We start from the raw sequence: 17698 nt of genomic DNA on the forward strand, positions 1-17698 counted from the left end.
CATTCTGTATAATTCTTCAAGTTAATAATTCCTTTCTATTTTCCCTTCTATTCTCTTCAACTCGATGTTCTTAACCTTCTACTGCCAGGTTTTCCACCTTTGATTGGTGTTATGTACTAATGATATCTGTCAACATAAGTGGCATACACCACTACTGTAATCAAAATCTATTCAAGTGATTTCTCACTTAAATTAGATTATATGTTTCAATAAATTTAAGTAGCTTATAAAACTAATATCAAAATAACTGAAATAAAAGAAATTTAACAATACTTAAGTATTTCAATAAGTTGTTTTCTATCCCATCTTTACGCTTAACCAATTTTATTATTTTCCTCATTTACCTTCGACTACATCTTTATTCATTTTCATTATTTTATTGAAAATATTTTCACACTTGAATTCATTGGTCGATTTAAGCTAGTTGAAAACACGAAATTGGATTGGTTGAAGTTAGATATTAACACCGTTGGATTCCGGATCAGTAGTCTAAAGGTTAAGCATTCATATGCGAGACCGAAGGTCTAGGGTTCAAGTCCGTCGTTCAGGATTATGGATACGCATTGTTAAGGAGTCCTATACTAGGACAAAAGGACTTTCCAGTGCTCCCAAGTTTTCAATGGTCATCTAGCTTAGATCAACGCATGAGTTCAACTGTGGAAATACTTTTTACAAATTTCAATCCTTTTCACTATCAGTAATTATAATCATCAATTGCACAAAAAACAACAAACTTAGCTATAACAATGTGAATAAGAAAAGAAGTTTATCAAGGGAAATTATGTTGCCTTTTTTTAAATATTTTTTTTTGTGTTCATTATATAAACTAAGTAGGTAATGAGAAATCAATAGGTGATAGGAAAATTACTTTCTTCTTTCTTTCTAACAACTAATAAATTGTTTCCTGGCCAAATAAGCATTCATCTACATCAAAACTCTATACTTTTATGATTAGTATTATTGTTAGGTTACTTTTCTTCTCTTCAAACCACTTTGTAAGTACTTATCTACTTATTTCTTTTACCTTATATAAAATCTAATTATCTTATAATAAATTAGTGAATAAGAAGAAAACTCTTAGAGTTGCTTAAAGCATAAAATGAACTTATAAATTTATTGAATGACTAATTGTAAAGTAGAATGTAAAAATAAACTAGTTTATTCTTATATATTGATAGGTTTATATTACTTTGAATCAATCAGAAAACAAATGATGTAATGAACAAATCTAAAAAAGTATAGATACCTTGATTTAGAACTTTCTCAAGATTTACTTACTTACTTACTTACGCTTGTTACTCTCAATGGAGCATAGACCGCGGACCAACATTCTTCAACCCACTTTGTCCTGGGCCTTCCTTCCTAGTTTTATCCAATTTTTGCTCATTCTTCTCATGTCTGCCTCCATTTCTTGCCGTGATGTGTTTTTTGGTCTTTGACTTCTCCTTTGACCTTCAGGATTCCATGTGAGGGTTTGTCTTTTCTCACGATTTATCATAAGTTAATTTGTTCTATAAAAAGAACTCATTTGTATAAATTCACTTGGTATTGTTTGTTTGAATCTTCCCATTGATTCTACTGCTAGCCATTATCCATCTTTGCTTATAATGCTTGTAAATTAAGGCTATATCGAGGCAATACGCACACTATGCACATATGCCAATATGAGACTGATCAAGTGCAGCACTAAACATCAATATTAATATTCAAGTAGAACAATATCAAGGGAATTTAAACTTCACCCCATTGTACAAATAAGTGGCTATCAGGACTCATTAGCTAAGTGGATAACGTGATGCTTTTTGAAGCAAACTATACTAGGTTGGAATTCTAGAGTGAACATCAACTCTGAGATGCAGGTACATCCAGCTGACGAGTCCCAAATAGGATGAAAGCGCGTTTCCTGTATTCCACTGCTATCCACTATCCACCTTTGCTCATTTGTATAAGTTTATTTATTTTTAAATTGTTAGAATAGTTTTTGTTTTAAATCATGTTCATATCTGGAAGGGAATATATACTTTTCCCAACTATCTTTATACTCTTTTGTTCTCATTCGAACATGCGTTTTAACAAGATGAAAAATGTTTGGTTGAAAACTTTTGTGAAATTAATTTCTTGGAAATTCTTGTTTTATATATTTGAAACCTTAATATAGTTAGATTAACAAACCAGTTATCTTTTCAATATTTTATATTTCTTTCTCAATTTCCTTTACATTCTTTGGATATCATTTAATGTTCTCAATCGCATAATATTTTCCTAAACTATCCAACATCTTGTAATTATTTAACTTAAATGTCTTCATTGAAATTAGTTAGAATTGAGTCAGTATCATTTTTTGATATATGAGTAGCAACATTGATTTCTTTGATGTGAGTCTGATTGGTTGGTACCTGTCTTATAGATTTACCGTAAATTTAAGTTTTTATTTTAGTGCTTAAACTTTTTATGGTAATTAAAAAGGAAATAAAATAGGATTCAATGAAGAGGTATTAAGTAAGCCATTGTATTTGAATAGTTTGATATGGATTTACGAATTTTTATGATTCTATATGCACCAAGGTATACTAGCTGTAATTAATGTTCGTTTTGTTTTGAGAAATGAATGCAAAGATTAAGAATAATAAAGCTTGATTTCATATCATTTATTTTTTCGGGTTGCTTGAGTAATCTGAAATATGACTTTAACATTATTTAGAGGGGTACTTTTAAATCATATGATATTCATCTTTGTACATCCGGGATTTGTCGAAAACCAGGAATCTAATTTACGCATAGAAATCTCTAATGAGGTTTTTCAGTAGTTGTTTATAGATCTTACCGTTTGTGAACAGGATTATAAAAAAGTATGATAACCGATATAATTAAATGTTTACCTTGAGAACCGTCATGATAGCAGTTGAGATTAGTTGCACATTTTGTAGAAAGTATCATATTCAAAATATCTATATCAGTTCAACTTTTACTATATACATAACCCTATTCAATCCGAGACAAGATATTAAACTTTTTATCATAAAAGGATTCATTTTGACAAAATCAATCATTATTGTCCTTTGAAGACTGGTCTCCGTTATCACTTCTCTTGTTTCTATATTTAAACAATAAAATTACTACTGTTCATCACATTCTAGGTTTTATTTGATTCAACAACTTCAGAAACTTCATTTGGATTTGCGTCATTATGAATTTTTTCAAGAGATTTTTTAAAGCATTAAATTTGTGCTATAGCAACCATCCTACAATCAATTTCGATTATAGTCAATTTTGGTTAAGCCCTTTTTATTAACTTCCTTAACAGGCATCGTCATTTGGATAATAACAATTGGCATATTCTTTGTACTGTTATGACCACTAGAGTATATGACAATCTAGCCAAAATGTTAATTGCTTAAGCATCGTTCGATTACTCATACTTCGCCCCATATATGTATGCACGCAAATCCTATTATCAGCTTTTGTTTTGTTTTGCTGTGCCCTTATAAGATTTGACCATAAATTGTCTATGTAATTGCTTGATACTCGTTCGCTTGTTCGCATGCTGCTCGCTCGCTCGTTGATATTCTCTCAGGTGCTGGTAGCTTTTTGGCTTGAGTTATTTGACAATAAATTGTAGTAGCCGCTTCTCTTTGCCTTCTCATTTTACGCACTGTTAAGACTGGTATTATAACAGTTATCAAGGTGAACGATTAACGAAGCACGGCACTACAGTTCGACAGTGAAATATTTACTGTTTACATTATTATTTAATATACTTATAAGAAAAAGGATTTCCTGAGATAGTTTATTAGAAGAAGAAACATTAATGTATTTAATCATTGAAAGATCTCTAAAAAATAGACAGTATAAAATAGTTTACTGATATATCTTAAACTTTGCATTATAAGAAATTAACACTTCTGTCTTCTTTGTTATCTTATAGTGAATATCAACTCTGAGATATAGGTACATTCAACTGACGAGTTCCAAATAAAATGAAACACTCGTCCTGGATTCCACTGCTAACTATCATCCATCTTTGTTAGAAAGATGCTCTTTATTTTTTAAAATTTCATTTTAAGTATATGTTAGATTGTAAGCAAAGATGGATAGTGGTTAGCAGTGGAATCGAGGCAATACGCACAGTATGTACATATGCTAATTAGAGATTGACCAGTTGCAGTCGTAAACATCAATGGGAAGATTCAAACCAACAATACTAAGTGTATATGTTAGATTGTTTAAGAATATATTTTGATTTTTAATTTTCTTTTTAACAATTATTAGATTTAATTGAAATAAAATAATCATTTCATGGTACAACTATTTTATTATGAAAATCGTGGAATACCTTGTCGTCACTTATTACGTAATGGTATAAGAAAATTTATAGTTCAATTGGAAGCATGTGAAAATTGGCCATATCCAAGTTCTGAATCAAAATGGTTATTAATATTTAATCGATTTATAAAAAATTGGTGTAAAGTCATTCAAGTAAATTAGAATTATTAAAAGTTTAAAATTATTTATCTGTTTATATTTGATTGGCTAATTGTTTTCATTTGTGGTATTGTGGTGTGGGTTGCTTACATCCATATAAGTAGTATGTGACGATGGCCAGACAGAGAACGTATTTCACTAGAAGATCGATAAGGAAAAAACGGAAAGGAAACGCAATTGATATAAAAATGTATGAACAATAATAATCGGAGACTGTGGACTGATATTTGCAGAAGGAACGGTAAAGATTAAGGCAATTAATTGATAGTTTGCAAATTAACTGTTTACTGTATGGTTGTCAGATTTTAATGAGATAGTCTTTAATTTTTGTGTCAAATACATTTGATTGTTCCCACTCGTCTTCTTGTCCACTACAGTATGTGGACCAATTTTAATAATGGAGTTCAAATGTGTCAGGTTGTTGTCTTCCAAATGTTTGAAGGATACGTAATGTTGTAAAATGATTGAAGTTAGACATGTACACTACTGAATGACAGTTCAACAGTCTAGAGGCTAATAGTTCTCTGTGAGACCAAAGTTACTGAGTTTGATCCTCAATAGTATCATGGGTGTACACTTCTAAGGAGTGTCGCACTAAGTAGAATTATCTATCCAGTGGTTCCTGGTTCATAATGAACGTTTGACTTAGATTATTTTGAGATATAACTAACATGGAAAACAAATGATTTCATAGAAAATACAGAACACAGACCAAAAGATCGACGAAGAAGTGTGAAACATTAGTCAGCGTATAATACTGTGAAAGAATGTGGGTGATAAAATGGTAGTAATGAGCTATAGGGCAACTTTTCAATATTGTTTTACTCAATGAAGAAATTTCATAAGTGAATTATAATTGGTGAGCTTAGCATTGGGCAAAAAGCTTATTAGGTAAGAATGTAAATACTTACATAAGCTAGATTTATAATTTACTGGCTAGCTTGAGGGACTCTAAGAACAGACTAGAAGCTTTATACCCCGTTTTAACCGATGAGTAATTAAATAGCAGGAATCGAAAATTGTTATTTAAAGACCATTAAAAGTTATAAGTTTATGGCTACTTGACAGGGATTCTTCATTCTTTAAATCTTTACAGTAGGTTTTCTGCATTTATAGGTAGAGAGTTTTTATTACATATACTGATGTATTCAGGAAAAAGTTAGTTTAAGTTCATTTATAGATCATAAATACTATTATCATGGAACTTTTAACAATTTTCACAATGTTTGTGTTCAGACTTCCTGAAAGTTTCTAGAAATTATATTACAAAGTAAAGATTTAAGGATCGTACAAATAAAATTATTGACCGTTCCAGGATATTTTTCAGAATCTTTATGATTTACTGAATAAATGTTAGCATATTATTAGGAGCTCACTTTGAATAAACTTAACAAGGACAAATTTATAATATATTAGGTTTTACGTAAAATTCGTATTAGAAGGAACAAACAATCTATAATTTTAATTCCATTCTGTGTCACATTGATTACACAAAGATATTTGTTGATAACTTCGTTATTAGAGTAGTATGACAACTTTACTTATTTATTACCTAATAAATCTGATCACAGATATAGACCTTTAGACAGAATCCACAAACAAAGTTCATAACATAGATATAATTCATATAGTATGATTTATTAAAGGTCATTAATACTGTGTACATAATTATGCCCTGGTAATCCTCCAATTGCCCTGGTACGGGGGATTCCGCTCTCCCTCTCGAAATGCTCTCACATGGCCACGCGTACACAGCCACTATCAGGTAAGTTCTACTCACTACCTTCTCGTGGAGGGGGTGTTGTTTACGAAATTGACAGAACGAAAAGCGAATGTCCGGCGCTCTAATCGGGTTGGTGGATATGGAAGATCCACCTAGGTAAGTTGGAAAACCCGGATTCCAAAGTGATAGTGCACATGAGCTCCAGGATCCTGAAGGAAAAAATGAGTATGGAACAATTGTTAGTCACCTGCTATCATGGGAATCCATCTCTTAACGTTTCTTCACTGCCTTGTGAATCGGACCTTTAGGTTGAAGGCTCCGTGTATGGCTCCCTAAGAAAACCACCTGCTTCGATCTGGGCACTCGTGCAGTATCACAGCCTACACACAAATTAAGTGATTTGTATGGCGCATATGTATTTGGTGCCCCTCTGTAATAATATTTATGTGTTCAAATAAGTAAATTGAAAGTGAAAACTAATATATTTTTTGTTGATAAACAAATAAAGTGTATCATTTTTTATAGCACCAAGCTAATCAAATCACCTGGTGTGCTGGTGTATAACCGTCTAGAAATCAGAAGCGATTAGATACTTATAATAATTTAAATAATTAATAAATCCTTCTCCATTATTTCACCTTTATTCTGTAGATGACAAGTGGAGGAACAAAGAGATATGAAACTATTGGACATGTTACATTTACTAAATTAGAAGGTTCAATGTTTATCACTGGAAAATTCAAACAGGATTCAACTGGTAAACAACAAAAAATGCCACATTTCTGTTTATTTTTAACTACAAGTATAATAGATGCTGATTTTTATCATGGTTATTTATTAACTGGAATGGTGGAAAGAGGTAATCGAAAATTGGGCATTTGGGAATCAACACATTATGCTTATGTTAAACGTGAAGGTTATTAAAGATCAATTTGTCTAATTGTTTATATTCTAACTGTAAATCTTTCTTTTTGTACCTAAATTAATTTAAGGAAAAATGTACACTTATTGAATTTCTATGTATTTCACATAAGACCAAGCTAAAATACATATAGAGAACATGATACATTATACTCCTGAAGGCATTGATATGTATTCATTTAAATTTTTATAAAATTGATGATATTCTTCTAGTATGAATAATATAATTATATAAAAGTATGAAAAAGATTTTAGTTGTATATCTGGGCTCATGTTTTGGATTAATGGACTTTGACAATATGATGTCCTAAATCCGGGTTCTATAACATTTAATATATTTGTAAAATACATAACCAGGACCTTAGGTAAGCTGAAATGTTGTCATTCATCTCAGGGTTTTTATAATAACACTAGATTAGATATACCGATACGTTTATATGTTTAGCATCGACTCTCCTTTATGATTAGATATCTGACTTAGGTTTTCATGTCTTTAGAAAACAATACAATATCTTCCAAACATACAGACGTCATCAACATTGAACTTGGTACAGATTTGAGTTAGGTCAGATTGGAATAGCACAACTAACATGACTAGATGAAAATAACAAAACAAATAACAAAGTGGTCGAAATATTACAAAAGTAATGATAATAAGAAAGACTAAACATTGGGAATATAATTCCAAAAGATGGATGGTAAGGTGTATATGAAGGAATACTGAAGTTCAAGATTTAGAAGATGTAGAATAAACGAATCTGATCCATTTTGACCCATTCTGAGACATTTTACTCAACGATCTCAATATGTAACCTAATCAGGGTTGAAATAAACTTACCTAAAATAGTGTATATTCTTATAAACTGGATATTTGTGCATTCAACACAAGTACATTAGATTTTTTGATGGGTTGGCTTATAAAAATACTTAAATGAATATATATTTGGTATTTTATTTAAACAGAAACACATTACAGAAATAATAAAACATAAATGTTTTCTATCACTACAATTAAATAAGAGAGAAACAATGAAATAATTGAAATAAGGTTCTGTAAGTTAGAATAAAGATGTATGAATACATATATTTAATAGCTTATATATATATAGGTATTATTTATAAAGTGTATATTGTTAGTGATTAAATTAAAATATTGAATTAGGTAAAATCTCCAACTAAAGCAGGATGTGGTGAATCATCTGGTCGCCAACGTTCACGAATACGTCTGAGTTTATCCGGTTCTTCAAATTCAGGAAAACCAAAATTATCTAATAAATCCATAAAGTATACCTGATGTGTAGCCTATAATAATAATAATAACAATGACATCAACAGTGACAAAATTAACAGAAAAAAAGAAGAAAATATAAATGTTTAATTAATTGTTAAATTAATTAGAAAAAACTCCCTTCAGTTGTGAATTCAGTAAAATAAATCTAAGAAGTATAGGGCGAAACGTGCTTTCTGGATTCCACTGCTAGTCACTACCCATCTTTGCTTATAAAGCTGTTAATTAAGGTAATGTCAAGGCAGTCCTCACAGGATGTACATATGCCAATAAGTGACTGATCAACTGAAGTCCTAAATAACAATAGGAATACACAAGTAAACATCTGTGAATTTAAATCTAAGAAGTTTATGTAACTAGTTTCCCCTTTCATAAACTTAAATAGGTTAAAGTTCAGTGGTGAATGTATTGGATTTCTTCGCTTTGCTTCTGATAGATTCGTAAAAGATAAAATATTTGATTGGTTTGTAGCTTCAATAAATATAGCTATATATCAAAATTAGAGGATGATATACCTTTCAGTGTACAGATAATTATCTGCATTCTAGTTTTGATTAATTCACTTTTCAACTTGATTACCTTCACATACATTCACTTTAGATCTATGAATTTCACTTCATGTATCTAACCGATACTACTATACTTTCTGTAATCATTCAATAATGATCAGTTTTCGGAAAGCCCCCGAATGCCCTGGTACGGTCGAGAGTGGGGAGAGTCCGCTCTCCCTCTCCAAATGCTCTCACATGGTCACACATATACAGCCTCTGCCAGGGAACTCCTACTCACTGCCTTCTCTCAAAGGGGGTGTTGTTTAATAAATTAAGAGGACGAAAAGGGAATGTTCGGCGCTTTAACCGGGTTGATGGACACGGAAAGTTCACCTAGGGAAGTTGGAAAACCCTAATTCCAAACCAATGGTGCATATGGATTTCAGTATCCTTAGGGAACAAATGGCGTATGAATCAATCGTTGGTCACCGGCTACCATCTCCTCACGATGCTCCACTGCCTTGTGGATCAGACATTTAGGTCTAAGGCTCCGGGTATTGCTCCCTAAGAAAACCACCTGTTTCAGTTTGGGCACCTGGGCAGTATCTCAGCCCTCACACAATTAAATGAAATGACATTCTTTTGTGGCGCTTATGTATCTGGTGCTTCCTTGTACCAATATTTATGTGTTTAGATAATAATTAGAGTTTTAGGAAAACTTTCCTCTGTAGTTTTATGCTTCTTAGAGTCTCTCTGATAAGTTAGGTTTTTTAAAGCTCTTTAGTAGAAAGCTTTCATTAAAAACACTTTGACAGTTTATCAAACATGACTATAAAAGCTTAAGTACTGTATCTAATCGAATTGGAGTATAATAATCAAATCGTTTTTTAATACTCTCGATTGAACAATCAACCCTTTCGAAATTAACAATATTTTCATCTTAATGGAGAAATACTTGAAAAATATATTGATACAAAAATGTTTAGTTTATATTACTGTTTGAAATGGTTGGTTATACAAATACAAGTTTTGAGAAATGTCTAAAACATTATTTGTTTTGTTTCTGTAACAAAATTACAAAAATAAACAAGTTTATCCTTGAAATTAATGGGTAAGAATGTGAGAAATTATATTAAAAAAGTAATCAGGCACTAGTATCCGTACATATTACTGAACATGTTTATGTTCAGTAATATGGAAGCAAAGATGAATAGTAGCTAGCAGTGGAATCCAGGACGCGCGTTTAGTCCTATTTGGGACTCGTCAGCTGGATGTACCTGCACCTCAGAGTTGATGTTCACTCTGGGACTCGAACCCGGTACCTTTCGCTTGAACGCCATCGCGTTATCCACTCAGTTTAACTGGCGAGTCCCAAGGAGGACGAAACGCGCGTCCTGGATTCCACTGCTAGCTACTATTCATCTTTGCTTACAATGCTTGTGAATCAAGGGTATATCGAGGCAATACGCACAGTATGCACATATGCCAATAAGAGACTGACCAGTTGCAATCCTAAAAATCAATGGGAAGATTCGAACAAATAATACTAAGTGATTAATGGAAGTATTTTAATATAAGATTTTTATCATATTTACTGTAGATTTACACAACGAATAGTATTGTAGTGCCATGCTACACTAATCGTTCACCTCGATAACCGTTTTAATACAAATCTTAACGGTGCATCAAATAAGAAGGCAAAGAGAAGTGGCAGCTACAATTTTATTGACAAATGACACAGGCCAGAAAGTTATAAGCACATGAGCAAATATCAGCGAGTGAAGCAAAAATGACACGCATTGGAGATGGTGTGTAAGCCAACTCACTTTTACCAAGCGTTAATCAATATTTATAGTCAGACAAGAATAAATGACAGACATGTGATGAATAGGATAAGAAGTGTACACACATACGCTCATATAAAAACAGTCAGGGTTAATAAGTGAATAACTGACTGGGTATATTGGCTTTTCCAGAAGCTAGAATAAAGTATATGAGCTTAACATATCAACCGACACTACAGTATATTAAAACTGTTACCATATAAACGTGACATGTATTCAATGATAACAGGTTGGTGCAGTTCAGAACAAATATTTTATTTCATATCTCTAAGCATTTGAGTATATGTGATTCATGATGCTTTAACTGAAATGAAAACCTATCATCTTTCAAGATAGGTACTTGAGTGATATCCACTAGATTAAAAAATTATAAATAACTAATTAAGTTTATTGACGTTTAGGATTTAATTAATTATCTTTTCCTATGAATATAAGTGGCATGTATGAATGTAGGAGAATTTATTTTTGGACATATTTACCAGTTGTTTACATACAATAGTGGTTTATCAATTATAGTTCAGTTTTATATCTAATAATGAAAACATTAATTTTGATAACTTTACAAAAGTTTCCATTTATTTCATTTGTACAAACATGAATGTTTAATAAATTGTTTCAGTTTTATCACTGACAATAATCAATCAATGTAATAAACAATTTCATAGTTCAAATCATGAGTCAGTTGAAGCTACACCACCATGGAAAACCTGAAAGCACTGGATGGCCGTTTCGTCCTACTGTGGGACTCCTCAGTAGTGCGCATCCACGATCCTGCCTCGCGAGATCCGAACTCAGGACCTACCAGTCTCGCACCAGAGCACTTAACACCATTGGATCGGTGCTTCCAGGTTTTCCATGGTGGTGTAGCTTCAACTGACTCATGATTTCAACTATGAAAATACTGAAATCTCCACAAAACCCCTTCTGATCTAATTTCATAATTTGACAATTCAAAGAAAGAAAAACTTACTTGTTGAATCCAAACTTCAAATGAAATTTTCCACCGTTTGGGTTGTTGATCGTGAAGATATGCATTGAAGAGAATTAGAAAAAAGTATCGTTCCAAATAGGCTAAACTTCTTTTACGTAGTCGTAATTTCTTTTCTGGATCATTTTCATCTCTTGCCTAAAAATAACAAATAACGTCTGTTATATCACCGATGGCAAATATTTTTAAGTTAGATGTAGTACTGTAACACTTGAATCATCCTGTTCAAAATGATAAAAATAGTTTCATGCTTTATTATGCATTAATATAAGAAGTTACTTATTATAACCTATCCGTTCAAGTTATCTGTACTGTTTGTACGAGATCAGTTGACTCTGTAGACTTAATCATTTTCTAATAGCAATTTAAAATGAATATTCTTGGTATTAAATAATGACTTACTAGTTTGACACTAGTTTCAGTATAATGTATCTCTTATATTTCTTAATTTAATTTGAAAACATTATTTATGACGTGTAAATAGTACTATAAAGGGGTTTGTAAGTAATCCATTTTTGCGAACCCGGTGATGATAACTACTTTTAATGGTATTCATTGGCTGAGTTAATTGATATTCCAAACATTCATTTCATCACATTTATTAGCATCTTTTAGAAGAACTAAGTAAATATGTAGTTAAACATGAAGAATTCGACCTTAGTTCATTTGGTTCAACTAAATCACTAAATTTATCTCGCTTAGGACACTCTTCAAGTAATCGTTACATTAGTAATCATATCAAAGTTGATAAACAACAACTGTAATTTTGAAAAATTCACGATTGTTTGTCTATGTTCCGTATTTTATTGGAAAAAATTCTTTTGTCAAGGTTGAATTTTTTTTTTGATCATATAGATATGTGTAAACTTCTTGGATCTGATAAGAATTCGTTGGAAATAACTTCTTTGATCAATTATTTAAGTTTTTCTTTAAATTCAAATCAATTGCTTAAACTGTAATCAAACAGCATCATATTTAGCCATCGTTTATAAAAACATTTCTTTTTTGTAATTAGTGCACGAATGTCCGTGTTGAGAATTTCATCAAACTCATCACTATATACAGATTCTTATTAAAACCAATATTTCAAATCTTAGTTATGTACTAATGTGGCATGTATTACCGGTACGTACAGATTTCAGTAGTATTTATCAAGAATTAGAAGTAGGATTCTGACCGACAGAAGAAGAATATCAGAATAATAGAAAAATGAACAGAAGTAGTCAAAGTAGCAACAGTGACGAAAGAAAGATGGAGCTTGTAAGAAACTATTCATCGAAAAAGTCCAAATAATGTATTGGTTGCATTGTCCTAATATTTTATAAATGCCCTTTGTTATTCTGCTTAATTCCATAAATTGGTTTACCACCCATGACTTCATTCATTACACTTGTTCATACTAATCATTTCTCTTTGAAGCTAGTTCGTAGAAAGATGTACTACTTCAATTACTTTTCAGTAGTGTAAATTTGGATTACGTAATTTATTACCAGGAATACTTTATCAGTACAACCAGAATGGGATATGCATATGCTTACCTTTTCTAAAAGCTATATTTACTGAAAGTTCTTTATTCAGGATATCTATTTATAATAGTCATCACCACGATCATCTTATGACACAGAGGGGAAAGAATTCTTACTAACTTACCTTGTTTCGTAGTAAAACTGAAAAGATGCTGTCTGAACAATACAGGAAATCCGTTAATCAAACAAAAAGTCTAACCAAGTCTTCTAAAAGCTGTCATTCAGGACCATTATTAGGTGAAAGAAGACCTACTGGCTCATCCTTAATACATGAGCTATTGAAGAGACTATTGCATTCTCAACAAGACCGAGTGTCTACATAAAGCTAGAAAGGTATAGAGTGCAGTTGGTCAAGTTTTAACCAAATAACTCATGATAATTTGCTTAGCATACGCAATGTGTGTTAGATACTAGCTCGAATAATAACAATTACACATGTCTATACAGGTAAATTGATTTGTAAAGGACTTGGAAAATCATGTCAATAAATTGTCATGTTGCAAAGTCTGGGTTGTTGATGTTAGTTAAGAAAACAATCAAAACACTTGGTGATATGATGTTCTTTTATCTAGAAAGTTTGTTTAAAAATCTTTGTTTGCCGTTCTACACAAAATCATCAGCACTTAATTTGCCTTGAAGTGAACGCTTCATTTACTCGATAAAGTAATGACTCATCTCGAAAACTGCAATACTAATCAACTTCTCTAGGTAAGCTATAAACATTCTTCACTATTCAATAATTTTAAACGTATTAATAGGAACGTATGCAAAAACCCATTTAATTAAGGTATGGAACATTGACATAATCTTTGAGTTTCTACACACCAAACAAGATATTTACCCTTAACTTTTAAAAAGTAAAAATCAATCCGAAAATAGAATGTTTTTGATGGATGGCGGCTAGCATTGGAATCCAGGACACGCGCGTTTCGTCCCATTTCGGACTTGTCAACTGGGTGTACCTGCATCTCAAAGTTGATATTTACTCTGGGACTCGAACTCAGTACCTTTCGCTTCAAACGACATCGCGTTATCTACTCAGGCAATACGCACAGTATGCACGTATGCTAATAAGTGTCTGATCAATTGAAGTCCTGAACATTAATGGGAAGATTGAAACAAATAATAACAAGGGAATTTAAAATGCTTTTAAGTATACTTCAAGTTAATAATTCTTCTGGAGCTATGTATGTTCGTAAAAAATATAAGAAAGGAATAATATAAACTATTAAAAATCCCCCCAAAAAATATTTTCTCTTATTAAATAATAATAACTATAAAAAAATGTTTAAATCATACTTTAACATAAGTAAAATAAATTTCTTCTCTTGTATGAAAATGCATCATAGACATTGATTCATAACATCTATCTAAAACATAATCAACTTCACGTTTTATTTGATGACCTCTTGGTAACATACGAATCAATTTTTTTATAATCTATTTCATTTAAAATAAAATTAAAAAAATAAAATCATTTTATTGATTGATAATAAATTGAAAAGAAAATAATTTATAATTATTAAATATCAGAAGGGGGGGAATTGTGAAGATTTTAGTAAATTTTTTTATGTAGTTGAAATCATGAGTCAATTGAAGCTAGACCATCATGGAAAAAAGGCCGTTTAGTGCTTCCAGGTAGTTCATGACGGTCTAGCTTCAAGTGACTTGTGATTTCAACTATATAAAAAATTATTAAATAACCGTTTAGACAATGAAACTATAATTTATGAACAAACGAATCAGATTTACTACAACAGGTCTTGAATTTTAGTGTGAAATTAATTCATTCATTTGGTTAAATAGAGTTTTGTCATTATAGATGATGTAAGTTCTTGATGAAAACCCTATATCAAATTCTTAACCCTAACTATCAACTGTAAATATTAATCCCAATTCCTGATACTGGTTTATAACCTTCATTTAGTCGTAGTATGTAGGTTGACATTCCCAAGGACTTCTTAGTGTCGCTCAAAGGTAGTAGATAAATTATAGTCTTATCCTTTAGATACCTAATTAGTCATAAATTTCAATCGAAATTATCAGTCTATGGTTTCGGTGGGTGATATTATCTATAATGAATTCAATGTTCACTACATGGATAGTAGGTTGCACTTTCAGTCATTTACTGAATAGTTTCCGCATAATAGTGTATGATAATCACTAGAATTTCATTTTAGTGGGTTGGAGTTATTTACAGCTAGTTGCTATGACTATATCCAGTGTGTCGTAATTTGAAATCATGAATGAGGAAGACAAATGTTGTAAAGGTTAGCGTTTAAAATAAAACTCCTAACCAAAAATGTATTTATTTGCAGCTTTCAGTCAATAAATGTACCGAAAAACGACTGAAAAAGTTAAATTCGACACAATAGCTATTAAATACATTATAGATAACTTCAAACATTTTGATTTTCACATTTCATCAAAATTGTTTCTAAAAATTAATTTGTTGTTTCCAATATAATAAGATAAAAGGAATAACTAAACTGTTTTATGAATTTTCTATAGTTGAGATCATGAGTCAATTGAAGCTAGACCATCATAGAAAACCTGGAAGCACTGGACAGCCGTTCCGTCCTATTATGAGACTCCTCAGCAGTGCGCATCTACGATCCCGCCTCGCGAGATTCGAACCCAGGACCTACCAGTCTCACGCCAGAGCACTTAATCAACAGACCACTGAATTATTAGAAAATCACTATTCTATTTAATTAACTTAATATAAATGCATAATTGCTGTTATGGGAAAATAGAATTTCTGATAAATTTTATAAGAAAGCATTTATTTAAAAAAAATCATGATGATCACCGGTTGGTTTGGATTCATCATTGTTATATTATGTTCATGAAACTAAAATATATAAGATTTACTTTCTTCAGTAGTTTTCTCTCATATTCTAGTTAGAATAGATGCTTCTTAGTCCACTCAATGTTACAATTAGTAACTAGTTATCTATCGAGGTCACATTTATTAACTCTTTGTGTAAAAGTATATTTAACGAAAGAGTCAAGTTTCAATTCAAAGTAGAAACTAATCAAATCAAACAACATTTATGCGAATGACAATTGATTGTCTTTAATTGTAATAAAGATGGCATTTCAACTCTACCGATATACAATAAGTATCTTTTAATAGCTGTTCAGTTTGGAAACATCTAACTATTATGTATAGGGATTCAAAGAGTTGTTTGAATTCATCTTAGAAATGGAAAGTTATTTAACAACTGTTAAGAAATATAATTTTTCATTTCGACTATTTATAACCAGATGTACTGATGTGCACTGAGGTCAGATGAAAAAAACTCTTTAAAAGTCAAATAGTTCTGGATAGCAATGGAAAGAGTGACTTTAAATTGAACAGTATAAAATAATTCCAGCTTGATTATAATTAACTGCTATATACTGACTAGGTTATAGGTGGATTCTAGAAGTTCTGATGATGTCTTGATTGGCAGAGTATACTCATGTCAGAAATGATACAGTTTTCATTGAGCTATGCAAGGGATCAACTGAAGATAGAAATATGGATTGAACTAAGAACTTCTACTCAGTAGTATGAAAGGGCTCGAATAGTTGTTAGATGATCAACTACTCATTATATATATATATATATATATATATATATATATATATCGCCTGAACTAGATTATCTCAAAACGTAACTTGGTTTTACGGTTGAAAATCTCTGTTCATTTAATTAAACTCACAATAAACTCGCCCTTGGTGTATTTTGCATCACGTAATGAAATACGTTCTTCTTCTTCAACTCGATAACCAAACATAAATCCAAATAAATGACAATGAATAAGCCCAGCTATAGCCATAGCCAAACTTGTTCGTTCACGACCAGTTCCACAAAAAAATATTAGATTTGTTACAGCCACCTTGTTTAATAATGTATCTGATGGACTTGGTAATTGTAAGTCATCTTTATTGGTTGGATTAAAAATGGATTGTCTTGCTGATTTACTTGGTTGACTTAAACCACTGCAAGCATGTTTTAATGAAAGACATGTATTTGTACTGGCTAAAAGACCACGAGCATTATTCAACATTAAACGTAATATGTCATCAAAAATCTGTCCATAATGTAAAAAAGATGTTTAGAGAGTAAAATAAATCAAACGAAGACATGATTTCCAAAACAAAATAGGTATAAAAATTATGTCAACACATAGAACTAAAATAAATAGTGTTGTATACCTTGTCTATATGAATATAAACTTCATGGAACTAGAAAATGTAAACAGTCGAACTTTACTGTCATGTTGGTCCCTAGACCTTTAGCATTTTTTGTCTTAAAGGCATTAAATATCACTGCAACATTGATCATTACATTATCTTGTCACTATGTTGATGCTTAAATAAAAATATTGATTGTTCATTGATAAAGATGCTGTAGTATAGTCGTTGAAATATTTACTTAATACAT

General features: G+C 31.2%; 2 protein-coding genes across 2 annotated transcripts in view; one reads left to right on the forward strand and one right to left on the reverse strand.

The window, feature by feature from the left end:
- Nucleotides 1-6856: 6856 nt before the first annotated feature.
- Nucleotides 6857-7145, forward strand: Smp_151930 (hypothetical protein; the record flags this gene model as incomplete). Its single annotated transcript, XM_018789927.1, has 2 exons — nucleotides 6857-7017; nucleotides 7121-7145. The coding sequence occupies 2 exons, from the start codon at nucleotides 6857-6859 to the stop codon at nucleotides 7143-7145; spliced, it is 186 nt and encodes a 61-aa protein (XP_018655321.1).
- A 1249-nt stretch (nucleotides 7146-8394) lies between these two features.
- Smp_151920 (hypothetical protein) overlaps nucleotides 8395-17698 on the reverse strand; it is a gene marked incomplete at both ends in the record, with an annotated part of 43719 nt that continues 34415 nt past the window's right edge. Inside the window, 3 exons of the mRNA XM_018789928.1 lie at nucleotides 8395-8415; nucleotides 11720-11875; nucleotides 16974-17345. Coding sequence (XP_018655322.1) covers nucleotides 8395-8415; nucleotides 11720-11875; nucleotides 16974-17345 — 549 coding nt within the window. The remainder of the gene's footprint in view (nucleotides 8416-11719; nucleotides 11876-16973; nucleotides 17346-17698) is intronic.

This window comes from Schistosoma mansoni, chromosome W, assembly GCF_000237925.1.
Source record: "Schistosoma mansoni strain Puerto Rico chromosome W, complete genome".
NCBI classification, from domain to species: domain Eukaryota; kingdom Metazoa; phylum Platyhelminthes; class Trematoda; order Strigeidida; family Schistosomatidae; genus Schistosoma; species Schistosoma mansoni.